This window comes from Corythoichthys intestinalis, chromosome 8 (genome assembly GCF_030265065.1).
Source record: "Corythoichthys intestinalis isolate RoL2023-P3 chromosome 8, ASM3026506v1, whole genome shotgun sequence".
Taxonomy (NCBI): domain Eukaryota; kingdom Metazoa; phylum Chordata; class Actinopteri; order Syngnathiformes; family Syngnathidae; genus Corythoichthys; species Corythoichthys intestinalis.
In genome coordinates, this window is record NC_080402.1 from 44,231,062 (window position 1) to 44,254,252 (window position 23,191).

At 38.6% G+C, this 23,191-nt stretch overlaps 3 protein-coding genes across 5 annotated transcripts in view; 1 reads left to right on the plus strand and 2 right to left on the minus strand.

Annotated features, from left to right (window-relative positions):
* Positions 1 to 2,394: 2,394 nt before the first annotated feature.
* Positions 2,395 to 14,153, minus strand: pin1 (peptidylprolyl cis/trans isomerase, NIMA-interacting 1). Its single transcript, XM_057842674.1, has 5 exons — positions 13,985 to 14,153; positions 8,864 to 8,949; positions 3,665 to 3,773; positions 3,487 to 3,597; positions 2,395 to 2,797 (listed from the first exon to the last, which is right to left on the minus strand). Exons 1-5 carry the CDS (start codon positions 14,040 to 14,042, stop codon positions 2,688 to 2,690), a joined length of 474 nt encoding a protein of 157 aa, XP_057698657.1. The 5' UTR covers positions 14,043 to 14,153; the 3' UTR covers positions 2,395 to 2,687.
* Positions 14,154 to 14,231: 78 nt separating this feature from the next.
* On the plus strand, positions 14,232 to 22,703 carry ubl5 (ubiquitin like 5). The gene is made up of 5 exons (XM_057842675.1): positions 14,232 to 14,341; positions 14,608 to 14,676; positions 14,852 to 14,935; positions 21,183 to 21,220; positions 22,504 to 22,703. The coding sequence occupies exons 2-5, from the start codon at positions 14,621 to 14,623 to the stop codon at positions 22,545 to 22,547; spliced, it is 222 nt and encodes a 73-aa protein (XP_057698658.1). The 5' UTR covers positions 14,232 to 14,341; positions 14,608 to 14,620; the 3' UTR covers positions 22,548 to 22,703.
* Positions 22,276 to 23,191, minus strand: part of LOC130919979 (proto-oncogene vav-like) — a 46,371-nt gene continuing 45,455 nt past the window's right edge. For 2 of the 3 annotated variants that reach the window (XM_057842668.1, XM_057842669.1), the window contains exon 30: positions 22,276 to 23,170. In XM_057842668.1, coding sequence (XP_057698651.1) covers positions 23,117 to 23,170 — 54 coding nt within the window. In that variant the 3' untranslated portion in view covers positions 22,276 to 23,116. The remainder of the gene's footprint in view (positions 23,171 to 23,191) is intronic. The other variant, XM_057842670.1, reaches the window with a different exon arrangement.

The window sequence follows — 23,191 nt, forward strand, 5'->3', positions numbered from 1 at the left end:
AGGTGTTGAGGTTGGTGAGCTGTTCCATTTTTCCTCAACACATGACGTTGTGTGTTACTACCAAACCAACTTAGGTTTCATCAGTCCACAAAATACTTTGCCAAAACGTCTGTGGAGTGTCCTAGTGCCTTTTTGGGAACATTAAATGTGCAACAATGTTTTTTTACACAGCAGTGACTTCCTCTTTGGAGTCCTCCCATGAACACCATTCTTGGCCATAGTTTTACATATAGTTGATGTGTGCACAGAGATTTTACACTATGCCAGTGTTTTCTGTAAGTCTTTACCAGGCACTCTAGGGTTCTTTTTTACCTCTCTGAGTATTATGTGCTGAACACTTGGCATCATCTTTGATGGACGGCCACTCCTTGGGAGAAAAGCAACAGTGCCAAACTCTCTCCATTTGTAGACAACTTCTCTGAATGTCGATTGATGAACATCCATATTTTTAGAGATGGTTTTGTATCCTTTCCCAGGCTTATACAAATCAACAATCCTTGATCGCAGGTCTTCAGACAGCTCTTTTGACCGGGCCATGATGTGCATCAGACAATGCTTCTCATTAATACATTTATTGCCTGGTGTGTGTTTTATAGTGGGCAGGACAGCTTTATGAATGAACGAATGAAGGAATTTATTGTCATTGTCATCATCATCATAATCATTGACAGTTTCAGAGTGTGGAATTTGCCCGAAAGAAAGACGATGACAAAGGAAAGACGGGAAAAAGCAAATGCTTATCGATACCCGTCCCCCAACAGCCCGGGACGCACAGTCAAGCATGTTTGTGTTACAGTCCAGTTATTATCAGTTTTTTTTTTTTTCCACATATCATTCAAAAGTCATTGATTGCCATGGAATTTGAATTTGAATTTGAGTGGGTTCATTGTATCAGTTGATGTCCAAGTTGGTGTAGGGAGTTTAGCTCATTTCTATATTTCTTAAACTTCTCCTCAGCAGGCCCTGTCCTTTGGGAGATAAAATACTTATACAGAGCTGTTTCTTTTTTGCAAGCGTTGATAAGCGTCTTGGTCATCCAAGGTTTGTTTTGCATTCTTTGTCTCGTGAGAGTCAACTTGACCGGGCAGTGCTTATCGTAAATATGCTGAAGTGTATTCATAAAGCACCCATAAGCTGCATTCACATTGTTTGCATTGTAAACATCATTCCAGTCTCGAGTTTAGAGATCCCTTTTCATGCTTTCAATGTTTTGATCAGTTCTAATTCTTTTGTACACTGTCTTTGTCGGATTTACGCAGTGGTTGCGTAGAATGTAGTTTGTGAAGATAGGCAGATGGTCGGTGATATCACAGCAATGTTGTATCCGTGCATATTAAAGTCAGTTCCTTTGTTTTCATTAAGTGGATTTGTTTCAGCTTACCGTCCACATCCATGGAATTGTAGTACTTTAAACCACTCATCAGTGATTGGGCACACACCTGACTTACATTGTTTAGTAGAAATTGGTTTAAATTGCTGTTTTGAGTCTCTTTAGGCAGAGGGTTCACTTACTTACAGTGCCCTCCATAATTATTGGCACCCCTGGTTAAGATGTTTTTTAGCTTCTAATATATATTTTTTATTCAAATAATATGGGACCTTAATGGAAAAAAATCCATGGGAGAAGCTTGATTTTGTCCAAAAGCTGAAGCTGGGTCGTCACTGGGCCTTTCAGCAAGACAATGACCCTAAACACATGGCCAAATCTACACAGAAATGGTGCCAATAATTATGGAGGGCAATGTATTTTCCCTTCTGTCATTGTTTGCATGCTATCCTCATTAAAATATGAAAACCTATAAATGTTTGGGTGGTTTTAGTTAAGACGCTGTAGTTTCATCTGTGTGATTTCGACAAAGATCAGATCATATTTGGTGATTTAAATCTAGAAATGTGAGAACTTCCAAAACGTTCAGATACTTTTTAATACCACTGTAGCTTTGCCTGCCATAATATGAAGGCAATAGACATCCAATCCGTTTTAATCCAGTTGAAATGGATAGGTCGTCTATTGCTGATAAAGGTGTTTTCAATAGAAATTTCCCTTTTACTAAGTACCAAAACACATACTGGGCTGTCAGTGAATGAGTAAATCATAACGTTTGAAATGATGTCCACAGTCGTGATCAATCAGTGTCCGTGAAATGGTTAAAGGGCTGTCAGTATAACATTAGTACGATTTCTTGGATTGTTTAGCATCAGATGCCAAAGGTCAAAGTACACCAGGGAGTCAACACTCATATGCAAGGTCACGATGAGTCCTCTTCAAATGTGCTGTGATGTAGCAATGGCCAAAAAATGCACTTTGGCAACGCCGCGCATGAGGTTATGCAAGGACACGTTGGCATGGCAACACTACTTCACGCATCTGCACTCACCAAGAAATGACAAGGCTTACAAAGAGAGACGACTTTTAATTTTGATAGCCTAACAAGTCACATAGACAAGGTCAAGCTTCGAAAAGGCAAGACGGGAGCGAGAGAAGGTCAGTTGTTTTTTCTCTTTCGTTTGAGGAACCAAAGAGCAAGCCGTGCTTTTATTTTGGTGACATGCGCTTTTAAATCACTTGCACTGTTATCTGTTCCATAGCTGTTTAGGTCTTGTAAAATATTAGGTTTGGAGGGATTTCTCGTGATCACCCTTGTGATAGGTATCGCTTGGTGTGTACGTGTGTGTCTGTGTGCGCGTCAGCCGGTACGTAGGATGATGTGAACTCCAGATTCGGTAAAAACGGGTCCACTCATCTCGCCAATCTTGAGCGCAAAAGATGCGTCTTCGAACGGCTTCTGCATTTGACCTGATGAGGACAAAATACACAAAAATGAACTTTACATCAAGATAGCTAGCAGCACTACTACCCTAAGTGGTGCTAAATGTAATCGACTTGGAAAGATAGTACAAAAAATTGAGGTGCCAGCATGTATGTTAGCATGTGTGCATGCTAGCGTATCATGTTTTATCATGCATGTATACGACCGTATGTTGCGCCCAATAATACAGAGCACCTTATGTATGTGTTAAATACAGAAATTGCACCCGCAACTCAGACTGCGCCTTTTAATAAAGTGTGCTCTATGGTCGCAAAAATGCTGTATTTAAATAAATAATTTAAACATTTTTTGCACGTTTTAATTTTTTTATATAAACAATTGTGATTAATATTTCACAAAGTAATTTTTCTAATTCAATACATAAAATTGTAATAGATTTGCTGGAGTTAAAAAAAAATGTAATATGGTTAATTATTTTAAATCAGATGAACAGTTAATTATAAACACTAGTATTGCTTTTATTGTTTGATTAATTCATCATTTTAAAAACACATAACTTATGGACAGAAATCCTCATTGCATGTTTAGCTTCTAATGAAAATACAATTGTTATGATTTCAAAATCTGCCTCATATTATTATTGTGAATGAAACAATACTTTTTTTCCCCATATTCATTCCTAAAAGACGATGCCGTTCTAAAATTGTGCACTGACCTTTGCCAAATTGTCCCAAGTCCCCATAGTTCTTAGCTGAACTGCAATCGCTGAACTCATACGCCAAGTCCTCAAACTTGTCCTCTGCTGACTTTATTCGCTCAATATAGCCTGAAAACGTAAATAATCCATAGAATGATGAAAAAGAAATGGCAGTGCGTCGGACGCGGTCACTTACTCTGAATGAGATTGAGCGCTTCATCTTTGGATCTCGTGATGTTCTGCTCCCGCCACGAAGAGGGGCGACGGGATTTGTTGTGCTTAACCAGCAGGTGCGAGCAGCGGACCTGCCATACCAAATGCAAAAATGGACATTAGCGCTGCTAGGTAACTTTCATTTTTCATTATTGCTTTATTTACTTACATTTTCATACAGTTGCAATAATTGATTCGATTAATTTATTATCAAATTAACTGGACCTATTTTGATTCTTTAACACGCAACTCCACAGTAAAGCATCGATTTCTGTTGTCCTCCATGAAAACAGATCGATTATCTCTGTATTTTTCAAAACAAGACAGTTGCAAAAATCTGCTTTTAGTTTGAACCCCCAAACCCCCCAATATATATATATATATATATATATATATATATATATATATATATATATATATATATATATATATATATATATATATATATATATATATATATATATATATAAAATAATTTATTTTAAACCATTTTCAGACATTATGGGCCAAACCAGTTACTGTAGTTAAAAAAAACTGAACTAGTCATATAAAATGATTACACAAATATACAAAACAATATTTTTTTGTTTTGTCTTACATGTTTACCATTTAGTTGCTCGCATTTTTAAAATTCCGTTGTCGGCTTATTTTTAAGCATATTTTAAAACTTTTGCTGCAATCTTAAAAAATACAGACCCTTTCTAAAATAAATTCTTGTATGATTTGTAATTGTATGACGTTTAGCATTTAATTATAATTAAGAGCTGAGTGGTATAACCTTCAAATAAAATGTTTTTTTTTTCTCCACTTCTTAAGAATCATATTTCCAATTTGAATCAAATTTCTTGCCTCTGGTTCTAGGAAAAAAAAAAACAATTCCTTCTAGGATGTGATTTTTTTCTGTTGCTATCAACATGCTTACAGTGGTATGAAAAAAGTATCTGAACCTTTTGGAATTTCTCACACTTCTGCACAAAATCATCAAATGTGATCTGATCCTTCTCAAAATCACACAGATGAAAAAACTGTCTGCTTCAACTAAAACTACACAAACATATATAGGTGTTCATATTTTAATGAGAGTAGGATGCAAACAATGACAGAAGGGGGAAAAATAAGTCAGTGAACCATCACACTTAATATTTTGTGGCCCCCTCTTTGGCAGCAATAACTTCAACCAGACGCTTTCTGTGGGTGCATATCAGTCTGGCTCATCGATCAGGACTAATCTTGGCCCATTCTTCTATACAAAACTGCTGTGGTTCAGTCAGATTCCAGGGATGTCTGGCATGAGTCGCTGTCTTTAGGTCATGCCACAGCATCTCAATGGGGTTCAGGTCTGGACTTTGACTTGGCCACTCCAGAACGTGTATTTTGTTCTTCTGAAACCATTCGGAAGTTGATTTACTTCTGTGTTTTGGATCATTGTCTTGTTGCCGCATCAATCCTTGTTTTAGCTTCAACTGTCTGACAGACGGCCTCAGGTTTTCCTGCAAATTATCCTGATAAACTTTTGAATTCATTCTTCCATTAATGATTGCAAGTTGTCCAGGCCCGGAGGCAGCAAAAAAGCCCCAAACCATGATGCTCCCTCCACCGTGCTTCACAGTGGGGATGAGGTGTTGATGTTGGTGAGCTGTTCCATTTTTCCTCCACACATGATGTTGTGTGCTACTCCCAAACAATTCCATGACGTTGTGTGTTACTCCCAAACAATTCAACTTTGGTTTCATCAGTCCACAAAATATTTTGCCAAAACTTCTGTGGAGTTTCCAAGTGCCTTTTTGCGAACATTAAACAAGCAACAATATATTTTTTTTTAGACAACAGTGGTTTCCTCCGTGGTGTCCTCCCATGAACACCATTCTTGGCCATAGTTTTACATATAGTTGATGTGTGCACAGAGATATTGGACTCTGCCAGTAATTTCTGTAAGTCTTTAGCAGACACTCTTGGGTTCTTTTTTACCTTTCTAAGTATTCTGCGCTGAACTCGGTGTCATCTTTGGTGGACGGCCACTCCTCGGGAGAGAAGCAACAGTGCCAAACTCTCTCCATTTGTAGACAACAGCGGCTTCCTCCGTGGTGTCCTCCCATGAACACCATTCTTGGCCATTGTTTTACATATAGTGTATGGCTGCATTTCAATTGCGGTTTAAATGTGCCCTCGCTCACTTGCCCTAGACACTCCCCCGCGGGGAAATCCCACAGCCATCTTAAGGGCTGTTCCATTTCCCCAAACAGCGAAGTGAAGTTGTTGAGATCGACCCTTAGAGGGCTGAGTTATTGAGTCAACAACGATGGTCACTCCAGAGCTCCCTATATCCCACAATGCATTGCAGTGGTGCATGCAGTGGTCCATCCGGTGCATGCGGTGGTGATAATGAAGCTCAAACACCGTTGACTGCTGTATATATACCACCAAAGAAGAAGAAAATGAATTAAGCTGCCAGCACGGTGTTTGAATGTTATACCAAACTGCCTTTCAAAATGTAAAATTCATCATTGTTGTTAAAAAGTAAGAAAAGAAAAGAAAAAAAAAATAGACCGTATGTGGCAGTTATGACAAAAGGTATAGAATATCAGGAGTGCCATAACAAAAAAACACATGAATAAATAAATATAAAGAAAAATAAATGGATAAATAAAAGGTCAAGTAACTTTTTTTAAATAAAATTTTACTTTTGTCATTAAAAAAATGGAAAAAACAATGACAATTTTTGTCAGTAATGTTTCTATTTCGGTTGCCTTTTCTATCTCGCTTTTAATGAAAGGAATGGTCTGCCGATCAAATGGCTTTGCGAGGGACTGAAACAAAACTTCAAATAGGTTAAATGTGTTTAAACAACAAATCTGTCAACAAATTATAAGGTATAGACAAAAAAAATGAATTGCCCAAATAAAATTTGATACAAAACTAATAATTCTAATAATTCCCAGGTACCGACGTATTACCATCAAGCACGGAATTCGTATCAGTCTTATTGACATGAGTCGCCGTATATTTTGTGTGATTTGGAATAATGGTGCCACCAGGGGGTGGTCAGGCCTGGCCAAGGCTCCCCACAATGAATTTGTTGGCCACCCCACTGGACACTAGAGGTGTGCATCGGCACTGCCCTCACGATTCGATTAGATTACGATTCGGAGGGCCACGATTCGATTCGATTCAGAGGGCCACGATTCGATTCGGTTCGATTCGGCAAGGCATCACGATGCATTAAAGCCTGGGATGCATTAAAATGCTAAAGCAAAGCATATTTTTCGAGAATCATGAGGCAACACAAGCGGTCAGACATTAAACACCTTTTTATAGGCTCTTGTGTCATTCCTGGTTGTAGTCAAATGAAAATAGTAATATATATAAAACATCACAACATTTAATTAGTGCTTTGAATGAGACCAGGGCTTTCTTTCTTTTTTTTTTTACACACAGTAGCAGCCTTTCATTTTTTACACACCGCATAAATTTGGTCAAGTTTCCCACCAACCTCATAGAAGCCAAAATGTCTCCATATGCCTGCTTTCAATGTCTTTGGTGCGTCAATAATCTTTCGCGCTCCCTCTTTCTCCGCTTCAGCCATTGTTGTTATGTCTTATCTCTCTGCTTTCTCGAGTGCCACTGCGCAATTGCGCATGTCTGTGACGTTACTCCCGTGAGGAAGCAGATTTGGGTTCCTCGTTCCCCCTGCATTGCTTGTACAGTAGCTCCCTCTACAGGTAAACATGAGAATAATAATACAAACGGGGAAACCAAATCCATTGCATCACCGGAAGATTTTTGAACGGACTTATATATTTTAATATGTGCTGAATCAATTCGGCTTGTTGCCCGCATCGAATCGCATCGTCTATGGCCCGCATCGGGATGCATCGCCGCATCGATTATTGTTGACACCAGTACTGGTCACCCCACTCGCCAGTATAATGTCAGATTATACGGAGCTGCGGAACTAAAACTGTCGACTGGACTATTTACAGTAACACAATATAATATTATAGAATATATAATGTAACACAATCAACCAAAGTATATCAGAAGGGGTGTCCTGTCCTTAAGTCTTCCTGACAGTTTTCTACTGGCCTGTTTATTGCTACAACAGACTGTAGTAAAAACCTGAAATTATGGCTTTTATTTTTTTGGTGTGCCAGTGCCACCCCAAGGTTTTAAGTGGCCCAATTTGGCCACCCCTATGAAGAATTTCTGGAGGCGCCACTGATTTGGAATAGGCAGTATAGTGCTACTCCAACACCTTGTGGTTGTTCCATGATTTTCTTGCCTGTGAGTGAACGAGGGCAGGTGTGTTCCATTTACGTCTTTCGCTCTCGCTCCTCCCACTATCCCTCTGCCCTCCAACTGGCCTCTGTTTGACGTCATAGCAAGTGCTTAGGGCAAGTAAGTGAGGGCAAGTCAAACAGTGATTGGAACGTAGCCTATGTGTTCATAGAGATATTGGACTGTGCCAGTGATTTATGTGAGTCTTTAGCAGACACTCTAGGGCTCTTTTTAACCTCTCTGAGTATTCTGCACTGAACTCTTGCAGTCATCTTTGGTGGATGGCCACTCCTTGGGAGAGAAGCAACAGTGCCAAACTCTCTCCATTTGTAGACAACTTCTCTGACTGTTGATTGATGAAAATCCAGACTTTTAGAGATGGGTTTGTAGCCTTTCCCAGCTTTATACAAATCAACAATCCTTGATTGCAGGTCTTCAGACTGCTCTTTTGACCGAGCCATGATGCACATCAGACAATGCTTCTCATCAAGACAATTCTTACCAGGTGTGTGTTTTATAGTGGGCAGGGCAGCTTTAACACTCATCAGTGATTGGGCACACACCTGACAAATTGTTTGGTAAAAATTGGTTTCAATTGCCCTTTAAGTCTCCTTAGGCAGAGGGCTCACTTATTTTTCCCCTTCTGTCATTGTTTGCATGCTATCCTCATTAAAATGTGAAAACCTACAAATGTTTGGATGGTTCTAGTTAAAGACACTGTTTTTACATCTGTGTGATTTTGACAAATATCGGATCACATTTGATGGTGATTTTATGCTGAAATTTGAGAAATTCCAAAAGGTTTAGATACTTTTTTTTATACCACTGTAGAAAGCCTAACATGTACTTCATCAATATCCATAAATGTTGAACAATTTGATGGCATAAAGAGTTCTAATTTCTTTACCTTCTCTGGTTCTCCATGGCTGTCTCCTGCTGTGGGTCGATCCCATTGGCTGGCGTTGGTGACGCGATTGAAGTAATACACCTTTCCTGAATATAAAGCACATTCTATATTGATTTGCAGCATACTATAATTGCCTATATCAACAGCGTAAAGTGTAACTATACTAACAAATATAATACCCAAAACCTTTGCTGAATATTGTCCAGAACCTGACGAGTCAATGTAGCTTCTTTATGTTACGATTCCAATAAATTTAGCTACCCTTATGTTTTTTATTTAATGGTTTAATTCAGTTGTGATTTAAATGCTTTGATATCTATTGAGTAAGACAATGATTGTCAAATTTTCGAGCAGGCAAGCAACACTAAGTATGATTGTATGTACCGGTAATCTTTTTTTTTTTTTTTTTTTTAATATGCTGGCAATAAATCTGAAAAATGTTTGTGTTCAAACTTTTGTCGCAGTGGAATTTCTTTTCAAAATTTAGGTGCAATGTTTTCACTGGTGAATTATTCTTAATTTTCTTCTTTTCAAGCGCAGACCTTTTTAAAACTGCCCTACTTACATCCAAAATGTCTTTATTATTTTACAATGTGTGTATATTGCTAAGTTTTATCTTATGATACCCTTTTGAGAACAAGCAGTTCAGAAGATGAATGTTTATTTTGGTTGTCCAATTATGTCATTTTATTGGCTGAGACTTTTTTTTTCTTCCCATTTTTGTTTCAGAAGTTTTAGTTCGTATAAAATTGTACTTTATTGCTCTGAAGTTCTTATGCTATTTTCACAGTATACTCATAAGTTACAATTGTTTATTATCTAATTTTACGACAATTGTTGTTTCATTTTGACTTTCCATACGCAGGCACCCGCAAATCTCATGAAACTTCATTTGTGACCGACCTAGGCAAAACTTTGACAAGCATTGACCATGAATAGCACCAATTACTAATTTCCCCTAAGTTAGGTGTTTGTCGCCATCCTGTGGAATCTTAGTTTTCTGTGCCAGGCGAGGATTTATTGTGAAACGGGGTTGATAGCTTCCAATTGTCTTTTTTATTTTTAATATACATTAACAATAAGTCATTTGAAGTACATTTGTCCACAACTTCAAAACACTACATAAAGTCTTGTCAGAGAACTCAAAAGAATAAAAGAATAGGGCTGTCAAACGATTAAAATTTTTAATCGAGTTAATTACAGCTTAAAAATTAATTCATCGTAATTAATCGCAATTAATCGCAATTCAAACCTTCTCTAAAATATGCCATATTTTTTGTAAATTATTGTTGGAATGGAAAGATAAGACACAAGATGGATATATACATTCAACATACGGTACATAAGGACTGTATTTGTTTATTATACCTAGTGTTGCACCGATACCATTTTTTGGGCCCGATACCGATACCTGGCTGTGCAGTATCGGCTGATACCGATACCATTCCGATACCAGTGTTTGCCAAAAAAAAAAAATAATATATATATATATATATATATATATACATATGTGTGTATAAGGGATGCAACGATACAGTTAAGTCACGGTTCGGTACGATTTTCGATACAATTCAATGCATTTAATGCTCTGAAACAGAAAATACAACTGTTATTATTATTATTATTATTATTTTTTTTTTGTAACAAGCAAAAATAACAGTGCCATCATATAAACAAGCATTTTAGTGCATAATATTTATGTGCCCACTTCTTACTGATCTGAAGAAATTTTGTATATAAGTGCTGAGAACAATCTTTACTGTTTGTAAAGTGGGGCACACTGTTGATTGCTGCAGCTCTTTTAGCAGCTATATTTACCATATAAGCAAAACATCCTATTTGTGGTCCGAGTCCATCTGTAACATGTGCTGAATTAACAGTATTTGCAGCATTATCTATAGTCACTGGTATGGATTGATTTGGCCTGCTTAACTTCCATTCAGTCATGGCGGTTTCTAATTCATCAATGGACAATATGGCGTCGCTCTGGGCTCAGCGGGCGTTAGCTTACGTATGCTAATCGTTTGTGAATGCCATGTTAGAAAAGCAGCGTAACATCGCGGATATGCATTGTATTAAACATCCTGAATATTGAAGACGGAGATGATATTTTCGTTTGGTAAATTTAGACAAAAACATACATATGTCATGCATCGGGATTTGGGAAGTTAGCTCACGTGGGGACGACAGTTCATTTGCGCTCAAGTGACGCCAGTAGATGGTATCGGCGCCCTAAATGTTGGTACTCGTCGATACCACCAATTCGGGCCGGATCGGCGCCCCCTGCCGATACTGGTATCTAGGGCTGGGGGATATGGCCTTAAACATGTATCACGATAAATTGAGCAGATTTATCTCAATAACGATAAATGACGATAAATTCGCCCAAGCGGACTGTTATATAATTTGAAAATCTGAATCAATGCATGAACTACAGATGAACTATTTCTTGTTGATTTATTTACCAGCATTCAATTTGATATACTGTATTTAACAATTGTACATGCAGTCTAAACATTAAGTTTATAAAAATGTATCGTAAGCAATAAGAATTCAAGTATGAACATTTATAACAGCGTGTATGACTTGAACAATGTACATTGTCAAAATCAATATGCCTGTGCAAACATGTAATTGTAACACAAATGACTTGCAGCTTGAACAGTACATTTCAAAAAGACAACTTATTGTTAATGGCTGCTGTGACATAATTATTAAATACAAGTGTTTACTTTATGGTTTAAGGGTTTTTTTCCCCCCAGTGCATTTTTTAATAAATGCACGCACAATAAAAATAGCTGGGGCCATTTCTCGGTCATTATAAGTTTTGCCGTTGGATTGTACTTTATGCTGAATGCTTTACCATCACAAAAGCTATCAGAGGAATCACACACAGACAGGTACAAAATAACGCCACATAGCAATTGCTAGATGCAGTCCGTGCCCAATCCACTCATTAAGTTCAGCCGTTTCGACAAGTTAGAGCCGCTATCCGACTCCATAACGTTCATTTGTAGCGTTAGCCGCTAGCTAGCGTTAGCCTGGCTACCAGTAGAAAGCACTGAAAGCACCATCTCCGGAAATCGTGAGAACAAAGGAGGACAGCGGGTGAAAGCCCGTCTGGATGCCACCAAGAGTCTACTAAATGTCGGTTGAAAGTTTGGTGAACCTCCCTTAAGCCACACTCCATCACGTTTTGCTTGTAGCGTTAGCTGCTAGCGTTAGCTTACCGGGCTTTTGTTTGATTGGCTTCCTGATGATCACGTGACTCCCTACGTAAGCACATTCACTGCTTTCTTAAAGGGGAATGAACATAGACGAACAACAGAATCAAAGCGGGATGAAAAGACTATATTTTCTTGTTTTATTAATTTACCGAATTTACCGACATGGTCAAAATTACGTCGGTCATCGTTAAGAATTTCGGTGACGGTAAATTTTCGGTTTACCGCCCTGCTCTACTGGTATCGGTATCGGTGCAACTTTAATTATAACAATAAATCAACAAGATGGCGTTAAAATTATTAACATTCTGTTAAAGTGATCCATGGAAAGAAACACTTGTAGTTCTTAAAAGACAAATGTTAGTACAAGTTATAGAAATTTTATATTAAAACCCCTCTTAATGTTTTCGTTTTAATAAAATTTGTAAAATTTTCAATCAAAAAATAAACTAGAAGCCCGCCATTGTTGATGTCAATAATTACTTACACAATGCTCATGGGTGCTGAAGCCTATAAAATCAGTCGCACCCAAGCGCCAGCAGAGGGCGGCAAAACTCCATAAAACACAATTAACAAGTGTTCACTGTACCGTCATTTAAATGTGTCTGAGCGGGGCATCTGCGTTAATTGCGTCAAATATTTTAACGTGATTAATTTAAAAAATTAATTAACGCCCGTTAACGCGATAATTTTGACAGCCCTATAAAAGAACTGATGAAATAAAGATGATTTCAAAGAGACGAAAAACCATTTTCATGTTCAATAAAGCTTGCTTTGATTATGTACTTTCAGTCTTTTGGCTGGTAGTTCAATCTGCAGGATAGCATTTTTTTTTTAAACAAAAAATGGAACTTTGAAAAGCTAATAAGGACAATTAAATAAATTATTTTCGGCCAGACCTTTTATATTCAACAAAAACTAACACATTCTTCCAAAATAAGGAGATGCATTTCTAATATGGGCGTGACACTTTACAGGACACCATATTACAGAACTGTTTTGCCCATGCACCACCACAAAAACTGCAATTAACATGAATATATTTCTTAATTTCCTATGTATGTATGTATGTATGTATGTATGTATGTATGTATGGATGTATGTATGTATGGATGTATGTATGTATGGATGGATAAAATCTGACCTATTTCTTTCCATCGTCTTCAGGTGAGCTCGCGGAGTGCAGTCATTGATATTACATATTTAAAGCTAGATGTGAAAGACCGGAGTCAGCACCAGCGGCCATCTTAACGCAGTGGATTTCCCTGGCAGGCTCTTTTGCAGCGCCTAAAAAGTTTTTTCGCCACTAAAATACGGATTTTTAAACGGTTTGTTTCGTAACAAACCATTCTAAAGCGGGGATGCTTTAAGCTACTATCTCACATATTTTGAAAAACAAGAATTAAATGATCTAAGATTATTTTCGAGCATACTTAATTTACTGCATCTCTGACACTTATGAAAAAAAAAAAAAAGAAGCAGTTTTAAAATCGGTTGTATATTGAGAAATTTATAGCCATTTCAAAGTTCACGCTCCATTGTCGGACATCGCGATTGGCTCACAGAGCATATTACATCTAGTTGTATATATGAGCTCAATGTGCGCAGTGACAAGTGACGACACATAGGGCCCAGGGCGGAGGGGATTGCGCGCCACCAACATTTGACAACTTTAACAAACCACAACAATCTGATTTTGTCACAATTCACTTCCTGTGCGACTAATACCATTTGTCACTTCTCGTTGCTAAAGTCTGACGTTTCACCAGGGCTATTTTAGCGATCCGACGCAACGGTGATCCAGATACGCTTTGCTAGCTACTAAGCTCCCATCACATCGCCTCAAAAGAAAACTAGCAAGTTGGTTTACGGCCTCTCGCCACGCCTGTTCACTCACCTGAATTCCGGCTCATTCTTTTCTCCCAGCCCCCTGGTAATGCAGGCTCATCTCCCATTGTTATTCCCGTTCCCTTAGCAGGTTTTCCTTCTCAAAACAGACAACGGCAAATGTTTCAGCCGTGTGTGAGAAAGCAGTTGCGACAAGTTGCGACAACTGCAGACTTGATTACGACTCTCGCGTTGTTTCTGTTTTCCCCTTTACACCCACTTTGGTTTAGCGCCTCTGCTATTGGCGGATTTTCGCTGTCCATCATTTGTACGCTGATTTGATTGGTGTAAAGGCTAAAACATTTAGACGTGAATCGTATCATTAGCGTTAAAAGCTTCATTTTGTTTATCCACTCGTGCGTTTGAGGTAATATCGAATATTTTCACTTACAAATATTCATTGTAGTTTTAAAAACATGATCATTTTAACAATATGTGTTTGTACCGAGAAGCTATACGTAAAACCTCAATTCATTGCATCGATTGCATATCAAGAAAGACTGACATTTCGAGTCTTATATCCGAACAATATATCAAAATGGGATATTATTGCTTTCAATGTGTTAATTGTTTAGAATTTTCTTTTATTTAGCGCGCGCTGCTTTAACACCCGCCTCTCGTTTTTATTTACAGACACAACGACAAGATGATCGAGGTGGTTTGTAACGATCGCCTGGGCAAGAAAGTCCGGGTAAAGTGCAAGTATCCTTCATGCAGAAGGCAATAACATCACTATAGTGATCAATATACACCGCTTTAACAGTGCCGTGACTAACGTTTTGTTTTTTAATAATCCACGAATTGAGGAATTTTGGATATGGATCTTGTATTAGCTGTGAGCTGATATGTGCACATCCTTAATCAGTCACCCTACCAGCTCTGAGGACACCATTGGAGATCTGAAGAAGCTCATCGCAGCCCAGACGGGTACGCGGTATGACAAAATAGTCCTAAAGAAATGGTAAGAAAACAATATTTAACTATTTTTGTCGGATGACAAAGCTTAAGTACGTGCGTGCAATGACTTTAACAGTATGTTCTCTGGCAGGGTTCCAGACTAACATTTTTTACTAGGAGCACAGTGGCTCCTAACTTGAAATTTTAGGGGCGCAGGCAGAAGATTCAGGGGCGCACACTGTAAATCGACATGCAAAGTTTTCCTCCAATTTTCACTGTTTAACCAATAAATACTCTCATAATTAATGCATTAAGCTACAAACTTATGAATCAAAGTTTGATTCTCCATTAGTTTTTACATCAACCAGTAGGGGTGTGACAAAATATCCAAATGGTGATATATCGTGATACTTTTTTTCCCAAAAGGTTATCGATAGAGTTGTTCCGATCATGTTTTTTTGCTCCCGATCCGATCCCGATCGTTTTAGATTGAGTATCTGCCGATCCCGATATTTCCCGATCTGATTGCTTTTTTTTGGTCTCCCGATTCAATTCCAATCATTCCCGATCATTTTTCCCGATCATATACATTTTGGCAATGCATTAAGAAAAAAATGAGTAAAACTCAATTCAATTGCTTTAAGTATCTTTTTTTATTGTCCAACATGACATTGTTCCACTGCTTTGGATCAAAAGAAAGCTTATCAGCACTGTGCCATAAAATATGTAAACTAAAACATTGAGTGCAGAATAGTGCAATAACAAAAATCTTCAAAAGAGGTAGTTTACCTACTTACTAGGCTTAAAAGTGACATTCAGTCAAAAACTCACATTCACAAACAATGAGAATAAAATAAATTTTGGCTTAGCCTTAGTGCCGTTTATCCGTACGACTGCTTCTTGGAGTTAGACTTCTGCCTTTTTTCCCCTTAGCCACGCTTAACGCTTAACCCCCTCCGCTTAAAATAAAGTTACACGACGTCACTTCCATGTTCCAAGTTTTTTTCGGTGCCACACTTTGTGAGTGCGACAATAAATGGCAGGGGAGGATGTTTGTTGTTATTATGAACCAATCTTTAAACCAAAACTAAAGACTCTGGATGAGTGTAAGACATTTTGTCTGTAGCGTTGAATACAATTAGAAAACGATTTAATTAAAATAAATAAATAAATAAAAAAAGGCATGTCTGATATTTTTTTGCTGATTCCGATACTTTGAAAATGACGTGATCGGACCGCCGATCGATCGGGACATCTTTAGTTATCGATATGCTCCTGCCAAGAATCCAGATATCGTTTTAAAAAGGTGTCAATGTCTAAAAAAAAAATTAATGAACCAACAAGTTGCTACCAAAATTTTCCATCATGATAGTGTCTGAGTTAACTCTAAGGCTGCATTGACGGTGCTGGACGCCCCATTCCACAGACTGGGAACGTTTGTTCATTCGAAACCAGATCATTCACAGTCATTCTGTCCGATTTTCAGGGCATTTACAGGTCACTTGCTGTTCATTTTAGGGCATTTACGGGTCATTTCCTGTTGAGTTTGAGTCACTGCCAATCATTTGGGTAGTTTATGGGTCACTTCCTGTTTATTTTGAGTTACAGAACAGGAAGTGACCCATACAATACCCCAAAATCAACAGGAAGTAACTGAAAATCAACAGGTAAATGACCTTAAATGGCCAAAAATTACCTCATTGCCTGGCGCTGGCTGCCACTGACGGCCATAGACCTTCAATCCGTTTGAAGTGGGAGGGTGGCAGCGAATGAACTATTGTTCATTCGCTGCCACCCTCCCAGGTCAAATGGATTGGACGTCTACTAGTGATAAACTCATTGTAATTCACAGCAGAAGCTTGTTTTTATGTTTATTAGTTGTTTGTAGAATATCCTAGAATGATTTCCTGAGCAATGTATCGATAATCGTTGTATCACCATATTGTCAGATCATCGGTATCGTGAGCCTTGTATCGCAAATCGTATCGTATCGTGAGGTACCAAGAGGCTCCCACTCCTATCAACCAGTATACTGCTTACAAATTAGGTTAACATGGGAATTTTTTTCGGGAGACCCCGCTGTAACATGGATGTGGAGTGTCCCATTCATGACAAAAAATAAATGTATACAGTGAGGACTGATTTTGCAAGTTCACTCACTTAGAAAAGATGGATGCATTTCTACTTAAAGTGCTTGTGACACGAAAAAGCATGTTTATTTCATAATACACGCGGTATTTTATGCTCCTGAATGATGTGGACCGCTTGGATGTGTGTGGAAGCGATCGCTATATTTATTTAGTTTTTTGAATCCCGCGCCAGGAAAATGAGTGACTTCCGGCTTCGGTCTCGCATTGAGGAGGAGGGCGCTGTGACGTGTACGGTAGAAGACGTCCTCTTCACGCTACAGTGTACTGTTGTGTATGAGGACGAAGGATTCAGCTGATTTGGGGGATTAATACTTTTATTTTTTGCATCACGCCAGCCAAACGGCTGCAGAAAAATCATTCTGTATGCGGGAGAGGCGTATGCGCCTTTTTGGAGTTTCAAAAGGTTCCCATTCACCGTGGATATTTACTGTGGGACCATTGGACTTACAAGGAAGTGAGTAAACATCTTGTTTTGTATTATGTCAAATACGAATACAGTGATTACAAAGTAAACACTATAAAATTCCTTTAAATAAAGGACTACTTACGTTTGATCATTGATAGGCATGTAAAAAGCTATCCTCACGCTCATTAGCAGTTAGCTGTTAGCACGTTAGCTACACAACAATTCCAGCCACCCTCCTCCAGGGAACGAACTGTAAATTGCTCTCCGCCGGGCGGTTTGCCGATCCGCAAAGAAACTCGACAACCGGGTCGTCATGTCAAATAGTCCAGGCTAGTTATGTGTGATTTTCCACTTCGAAGACTTAGAAACATCCCTCGGTTCGGGTTAGCATGTCGGCTAGCTGTCACTCCTTCTGGTCTGTTTACATTCTCCGAAGCCGGGGAAGGGAAATGACATATGTCCGATTTAGGTGTCATAAAATATCGTTCGGCAGGTGTGACAGTAAAGGTAAAGTCGACTGTTTTGACCATTATGGAGTAATTTTGCCATGTTGTCTTGAATAAATGGATTTTTATTATTTTATATTCCATTTAGCACAAGTTATTTGTCATGACCATGCCATTTATTTAGCAATTGGGGAAAGTACTTGGGTAAAAAGAATATCCTGTAAAAATATTGAAGTAAAGAGACAGAAACAATGACATTTTGCCGCTCTCTTCGTCGCGTTTTCCTCATTGTGAATAGTTCCCCCTCGACGGGCTGACTGGTCCTTCTCAAGCCATTTATATAGCTATTGGGGAAAAATACTTGGATAAAAAGAATATCCTGTAAAAATATTGAAGTAAAGAGACAGAAACAATGACATTTTGCCGCTCTCTTCGTCGCGTTTTCCTCATTGTGAATAGTTCCCCCTCGACGGGCTGACTGGTCTTTCTCAAGCCATTTATATAGCTATTGGGGAAAATACTTGGATAAAAAGAATATCCTGTAAAAATATTGGGAGTAGAGAGACTGAAACAATGACATTTTGCAGCTCTCTTCGTCTCGTTTTCCTCGTCCTGAACAATTCCCCCTCAATGGGCTGAATAGTAAAACCGATGAGCTTAGTCTACCGCTGACGTCATCCACCTGTTGGGGACGCTAAAGCCCTATAATTGTAGGCGTGGCTAACCGGCAGATTAAAAGACTAATTTCTCGTGATCTGCGCTTTGCTAAATTGTTGTATATGGTCGAATCGTCTCAAAATATGATTCTAATTCACATAATAATGCCATTTAAGACTTTTTTTCTGGTGTCGTATGCTCTTTAAAGAGACATAATCTAAAAAATCTGGAACTCAAATTGTGTGATTTTTCAATAATTGTAATTTACTGGGGTTCATAAGTACTTGTACCCCTGAAAAAAATCTGTTAATATTTTCGTGCAGGAGCCTTTGTTTGCCATTACAGAGGTCAGATGCTTTCTGTAGTTCTTCACCAGGCTTTCACATATGGAAACAGGGATTTTGGCCCATTCCTCCACACAAATCTTCTCTAGATCTGTCAGGTTTCGGGCCTGTTGTGAGAAACACAAAGTTTCAGCTCCATCCAAAGATTTTCTATTGGACTCAGGTCTGGAGACTGGCTAGGTCAGTCCAGAACCATGATATGCTTTTTATGCAGCCACTCCTTGTTCAGCCTGGCTGTGTACTTGGGATCATTGTAATGTTGGAAGATTCAGCCACAACTCATCTTCAAGTCTCTGACTGAGAGAAGGACTCAAAATCTGACGATACATTTCACCATTCGTCCTTTGCTTTATACAGTACAGTCGTCCTGTACCCTTTGCCGAAAAGCATGAGGATTCCACCCTCATACTTCACAGTGGGTATGGTGTTCTTGGGGTTGTACTCATCCTTCTTTTTCCTTCACACACAGCGAGTAAAGTTTGCACCAACAAGTTCTACTTTGGTCTCATCTGACCACATGCCTTTCTCCCATAACCCATCTGCATCACTCAGGCAAACTTCAGATGGGCCTTCACATGTACTGGCTTCAACAGGGGAACCTTCTGAGCAATGCATAATTTTAAACCATTGCACCGTAGTGTTCTACTGACAGTTGCCTTTGAAACTGCATCGAGCTCTCTTCAGGTCACTGACCAGCTCCTGCTGTGTAGTTCTAGGCTGAGCCCTCACTTTTCACTGCATGAGTGATGCCCCACAATGAGAGATTTTACATGGAGCCCAAGTCTGAGGTAGATAATCAGTCATCTTTAGCCTTTTCCATGTCCTCACAATTGCTGAAAATGTTGATTTATTCTTACCAAGCTGCTTTTCAATTGTCCCATAGCCTTTTCCAGTTTTGTGGAGCTTAACAATTTTTTCTCTGATGTCTTTCGAAAGCTCTCTGGTCTTGCCAATGGTTGCAGTTGGGTTATGATTGACTGTGGGGTGCACTGGTGACAATATTGAGCTCATATGGGTGGTAGGTGGGTGGTTAATCATGGGGTAAAGGTGAACTTTTTTGTTTGTTTTTTTGTGGTACACTGACAACTCTTTGAGTGTCATAATATTGCTTATTCTCAGGGGAGCAAATACTTATGAACCCTAGTAAATTACAAATAGATTATTTAAAAAATCATCCAATGTGATTTCTGGATTTTCTCTATGATTGAAATTTCAGACCTATTTTCTAAGAGGGTGAACTTGCAAAATCACAAGGGTTCAAATGCTTCGACTCCTCACTGTATATGGAAAAAAAAAAAGTTTAAAAAAAAGCAGAATCTAAAGATAGTCATGGGTTTAAGTCAAGGGTCGGGAACCTTTTTGACCGAGAGAGCCAAAACACCCAACATATTTTAAGATGTGATTCCACAAGAGCCATATAGTGTGTGTTTGTGTGTGTATGTATACACATATGCACACATTGTATTTTCTAGGTTCTGTTGCCAGCTTGTCAGAGTCCGTTTTGTGAGCACTGATTTTTTTCGTGAACGCATTTGAATGCATCACACGGGAGGGAGAGCGGGGTCACACTCTCCCTCCTGTGTAATGCCGAGTTGCGATTGAAATGAATCTTGATAAAACGACAAAGAAAGTCGTAACATCATTACTTGGAATGTTATAATCATTGCGCAGTTGCACATTCACCACTTGGAAAATAACAAATAGAAACATGGTGTGGCGCCATGTATATTTCCTTGAAGCGTAAACCATGCAAGATGACCAGGGGGACGTGTGCGTAACAATGACCGAGTCAGGCAGAGCCTCTCCGTGCACCCGTTTCGTGAGTCTCGCTCTCCAGGAAATGGCGACAATTTGACAGTCCAAAAAGTCACGAAAGTGAAAGCGCGCCTGTGTGACTTGGGGTACCACGCGGTTCCCTTTTGTGGTTTAATTTTCCCCCATGCATTTTTTATATACTGTAGTCCGCTGGTTGAGCGGTGACCACTTCACACGTCGTCCACCTTCTTTTTCTTCTTTTGTAATTTCCCTTAGCAAACCAGCTCGTTACATTACCGCCAATTAGTGGATTTAACCGTGAAGGAGTTTGCCAGCAAAAATAAGATGACCAAAATCTTAAGATGTTAAGCATTGTTGAACTTGTCTTTTTTTTTTTGTTTGTTTGTTTGTTTGTTTTTTTTTGTTTGTTTTTTTTTTAGAAAAAAAATCTTAAATTCTGGTATATCATATAAACACATGCTATGTTCAAGTTTCAGGTAAAGTTGTCTGGCTTTCAATGTGGTCAATTTTGTAAATGTTCTCCTGTGTGCAGGTACACCATATTCAAGGACCATGTGTCACTTGGAGACTGTATCCTTAAAACTTGATGTGCTTTGTAATGTGCTGACGAATGGCATGCACCAATAACCACAGTTTTTCAGGCCGAGTACAAATCCTTACATTTGAGTACTCAAAGATATCATGTACTGATACTTTATAATGCTATCACACAAGGGCGTAGGTTTGCATAGGAACGGTAGGGACAGAACACCACCAACTTTTAGGGATGCTCAAATTGTCCCCACCAACTTTTAAGCAACCTTATTTGCATTATATAATGAGTTCAGTTATACAGGTAATTTAGATTGTCTTGCCATAAGTTGTAAGGATAGAATTGACCCTACATTATGTTCAGACTTACATTTACCCCCTTTCATTTGCTGAATGTGCTGGTCCATTTTTTTCCATTTCAAACGCACGTTTGATTGGCTGATGACTAGAACGCCCACATTCACACAATCCCAACATAAATACATGTCGACATGCCGCCTCCTCCGCCCACTTTGAAAAGGAGGGATATTAGAAAGGTTTTTCGGCCAACAGCAGCCACTTTGACTAATGTAAAAAGACGTCAATGTTGTGAAGGTGGGGAACACACCACTAATTTTGCAACTGACAGTCTGACCTGCATCAGAGTTAGCATAACATTAAACCGTGTGAACTTGCTAACCTGTAAAACTAGAAAGCTGTTTAGTGACGTGTCTTCCTGTACTTTTTCTACTGTTAACGTTAATCCAACTGTGCATTTATTCCCTAATTAAAATGTATTTTCTCTTATCATTAAAAAAAATATATATATATTTGCAGCCGATGCAGACTTTTTCACCCCCCCCCCAAAACCCCCCCCCCCCAAAACACAACTACTGTAAATTTCCTTTATATGAAGCAAGCATTTTGAAATATGACTTTCTCCCATGAAAATAATTTTATTGTAACTTTTTTTCATTTTTACGTAGGAACCAGCTATATTTGAGAAATGTACCTAATCTGTTTGGTCTTATTTATGTCCCGTCCCCCGCAAAAAGTGTACATGCAGGTTATGCTGTTATAGCGTCCCTGCCAATGTTGAGAACAAACCTACGCCCTAGCTATCACATCTTGCAATTGACGGCCTGTTTTATTGAAACATTAGTTTTCTGAGTAAAATATTGTCATTACTAACTTTACGGAAATACATTGTCTTCAAATATAACAAGTGAGCACATTCTTTTTTACAAGGTATGTCGAGCTGGTGATGTGGCATTGGTTTATCCTTAGTTGATGTAACGCAAATGAGTATTTTCCTGCGTTTGACTTAACTGTGAGGTCTACAGATGAGATCCATGACGGAATGAACTTGGAGTTGTACTACCAGTGAAAGCAAGATTCAATCAGTCAGAAAATGGCAAAATAGCAGTCAAAAGAGACATCAAACATTTTTTAGGCCAAAGTGCTAATAATTTAGAGTTACATGTTATATGTTTCCCCTTTGGTTTGTTTTGATATTTTCAAAATAAAGTGGACTTTTACGAACCATCATGCAATGTGACACTGGTTTACTTCCAAAAGCATTTTTACACACAAACATGGTGTTACCACATGTCTAAGTCTAATGGAATCATGCTTAAAGAAGTTGTCTGTGCATTTTATCAATAAAACAGAATTATGATCAAGAATGGTGAATCCCTACCAGATTATAAATGAACCAACACCACACTGGAATGCGACCCCACATCTATTTGGGTACAATTTGTGAAATTTTACTTAATTACACCTCAAATTGAAGTTTTAGATGAGTACATTACGGAAATAATGTTTCATCATTTTTGGCATTTAGCAAAAATGCGATGACCAATAATAATAACAAACTGCACGAAATGTTCATGGTCATAAAAAAGTTTTATTCACATGAGAAGTATCCGTTTATGTGAAGTCCGAGCCTACAGGTCAGCTATAGTCTGAGTAGTCCTCATCCACGTAGTTGGCTGGGAAGAATCCCACCTAATGGGACAACAATTATCA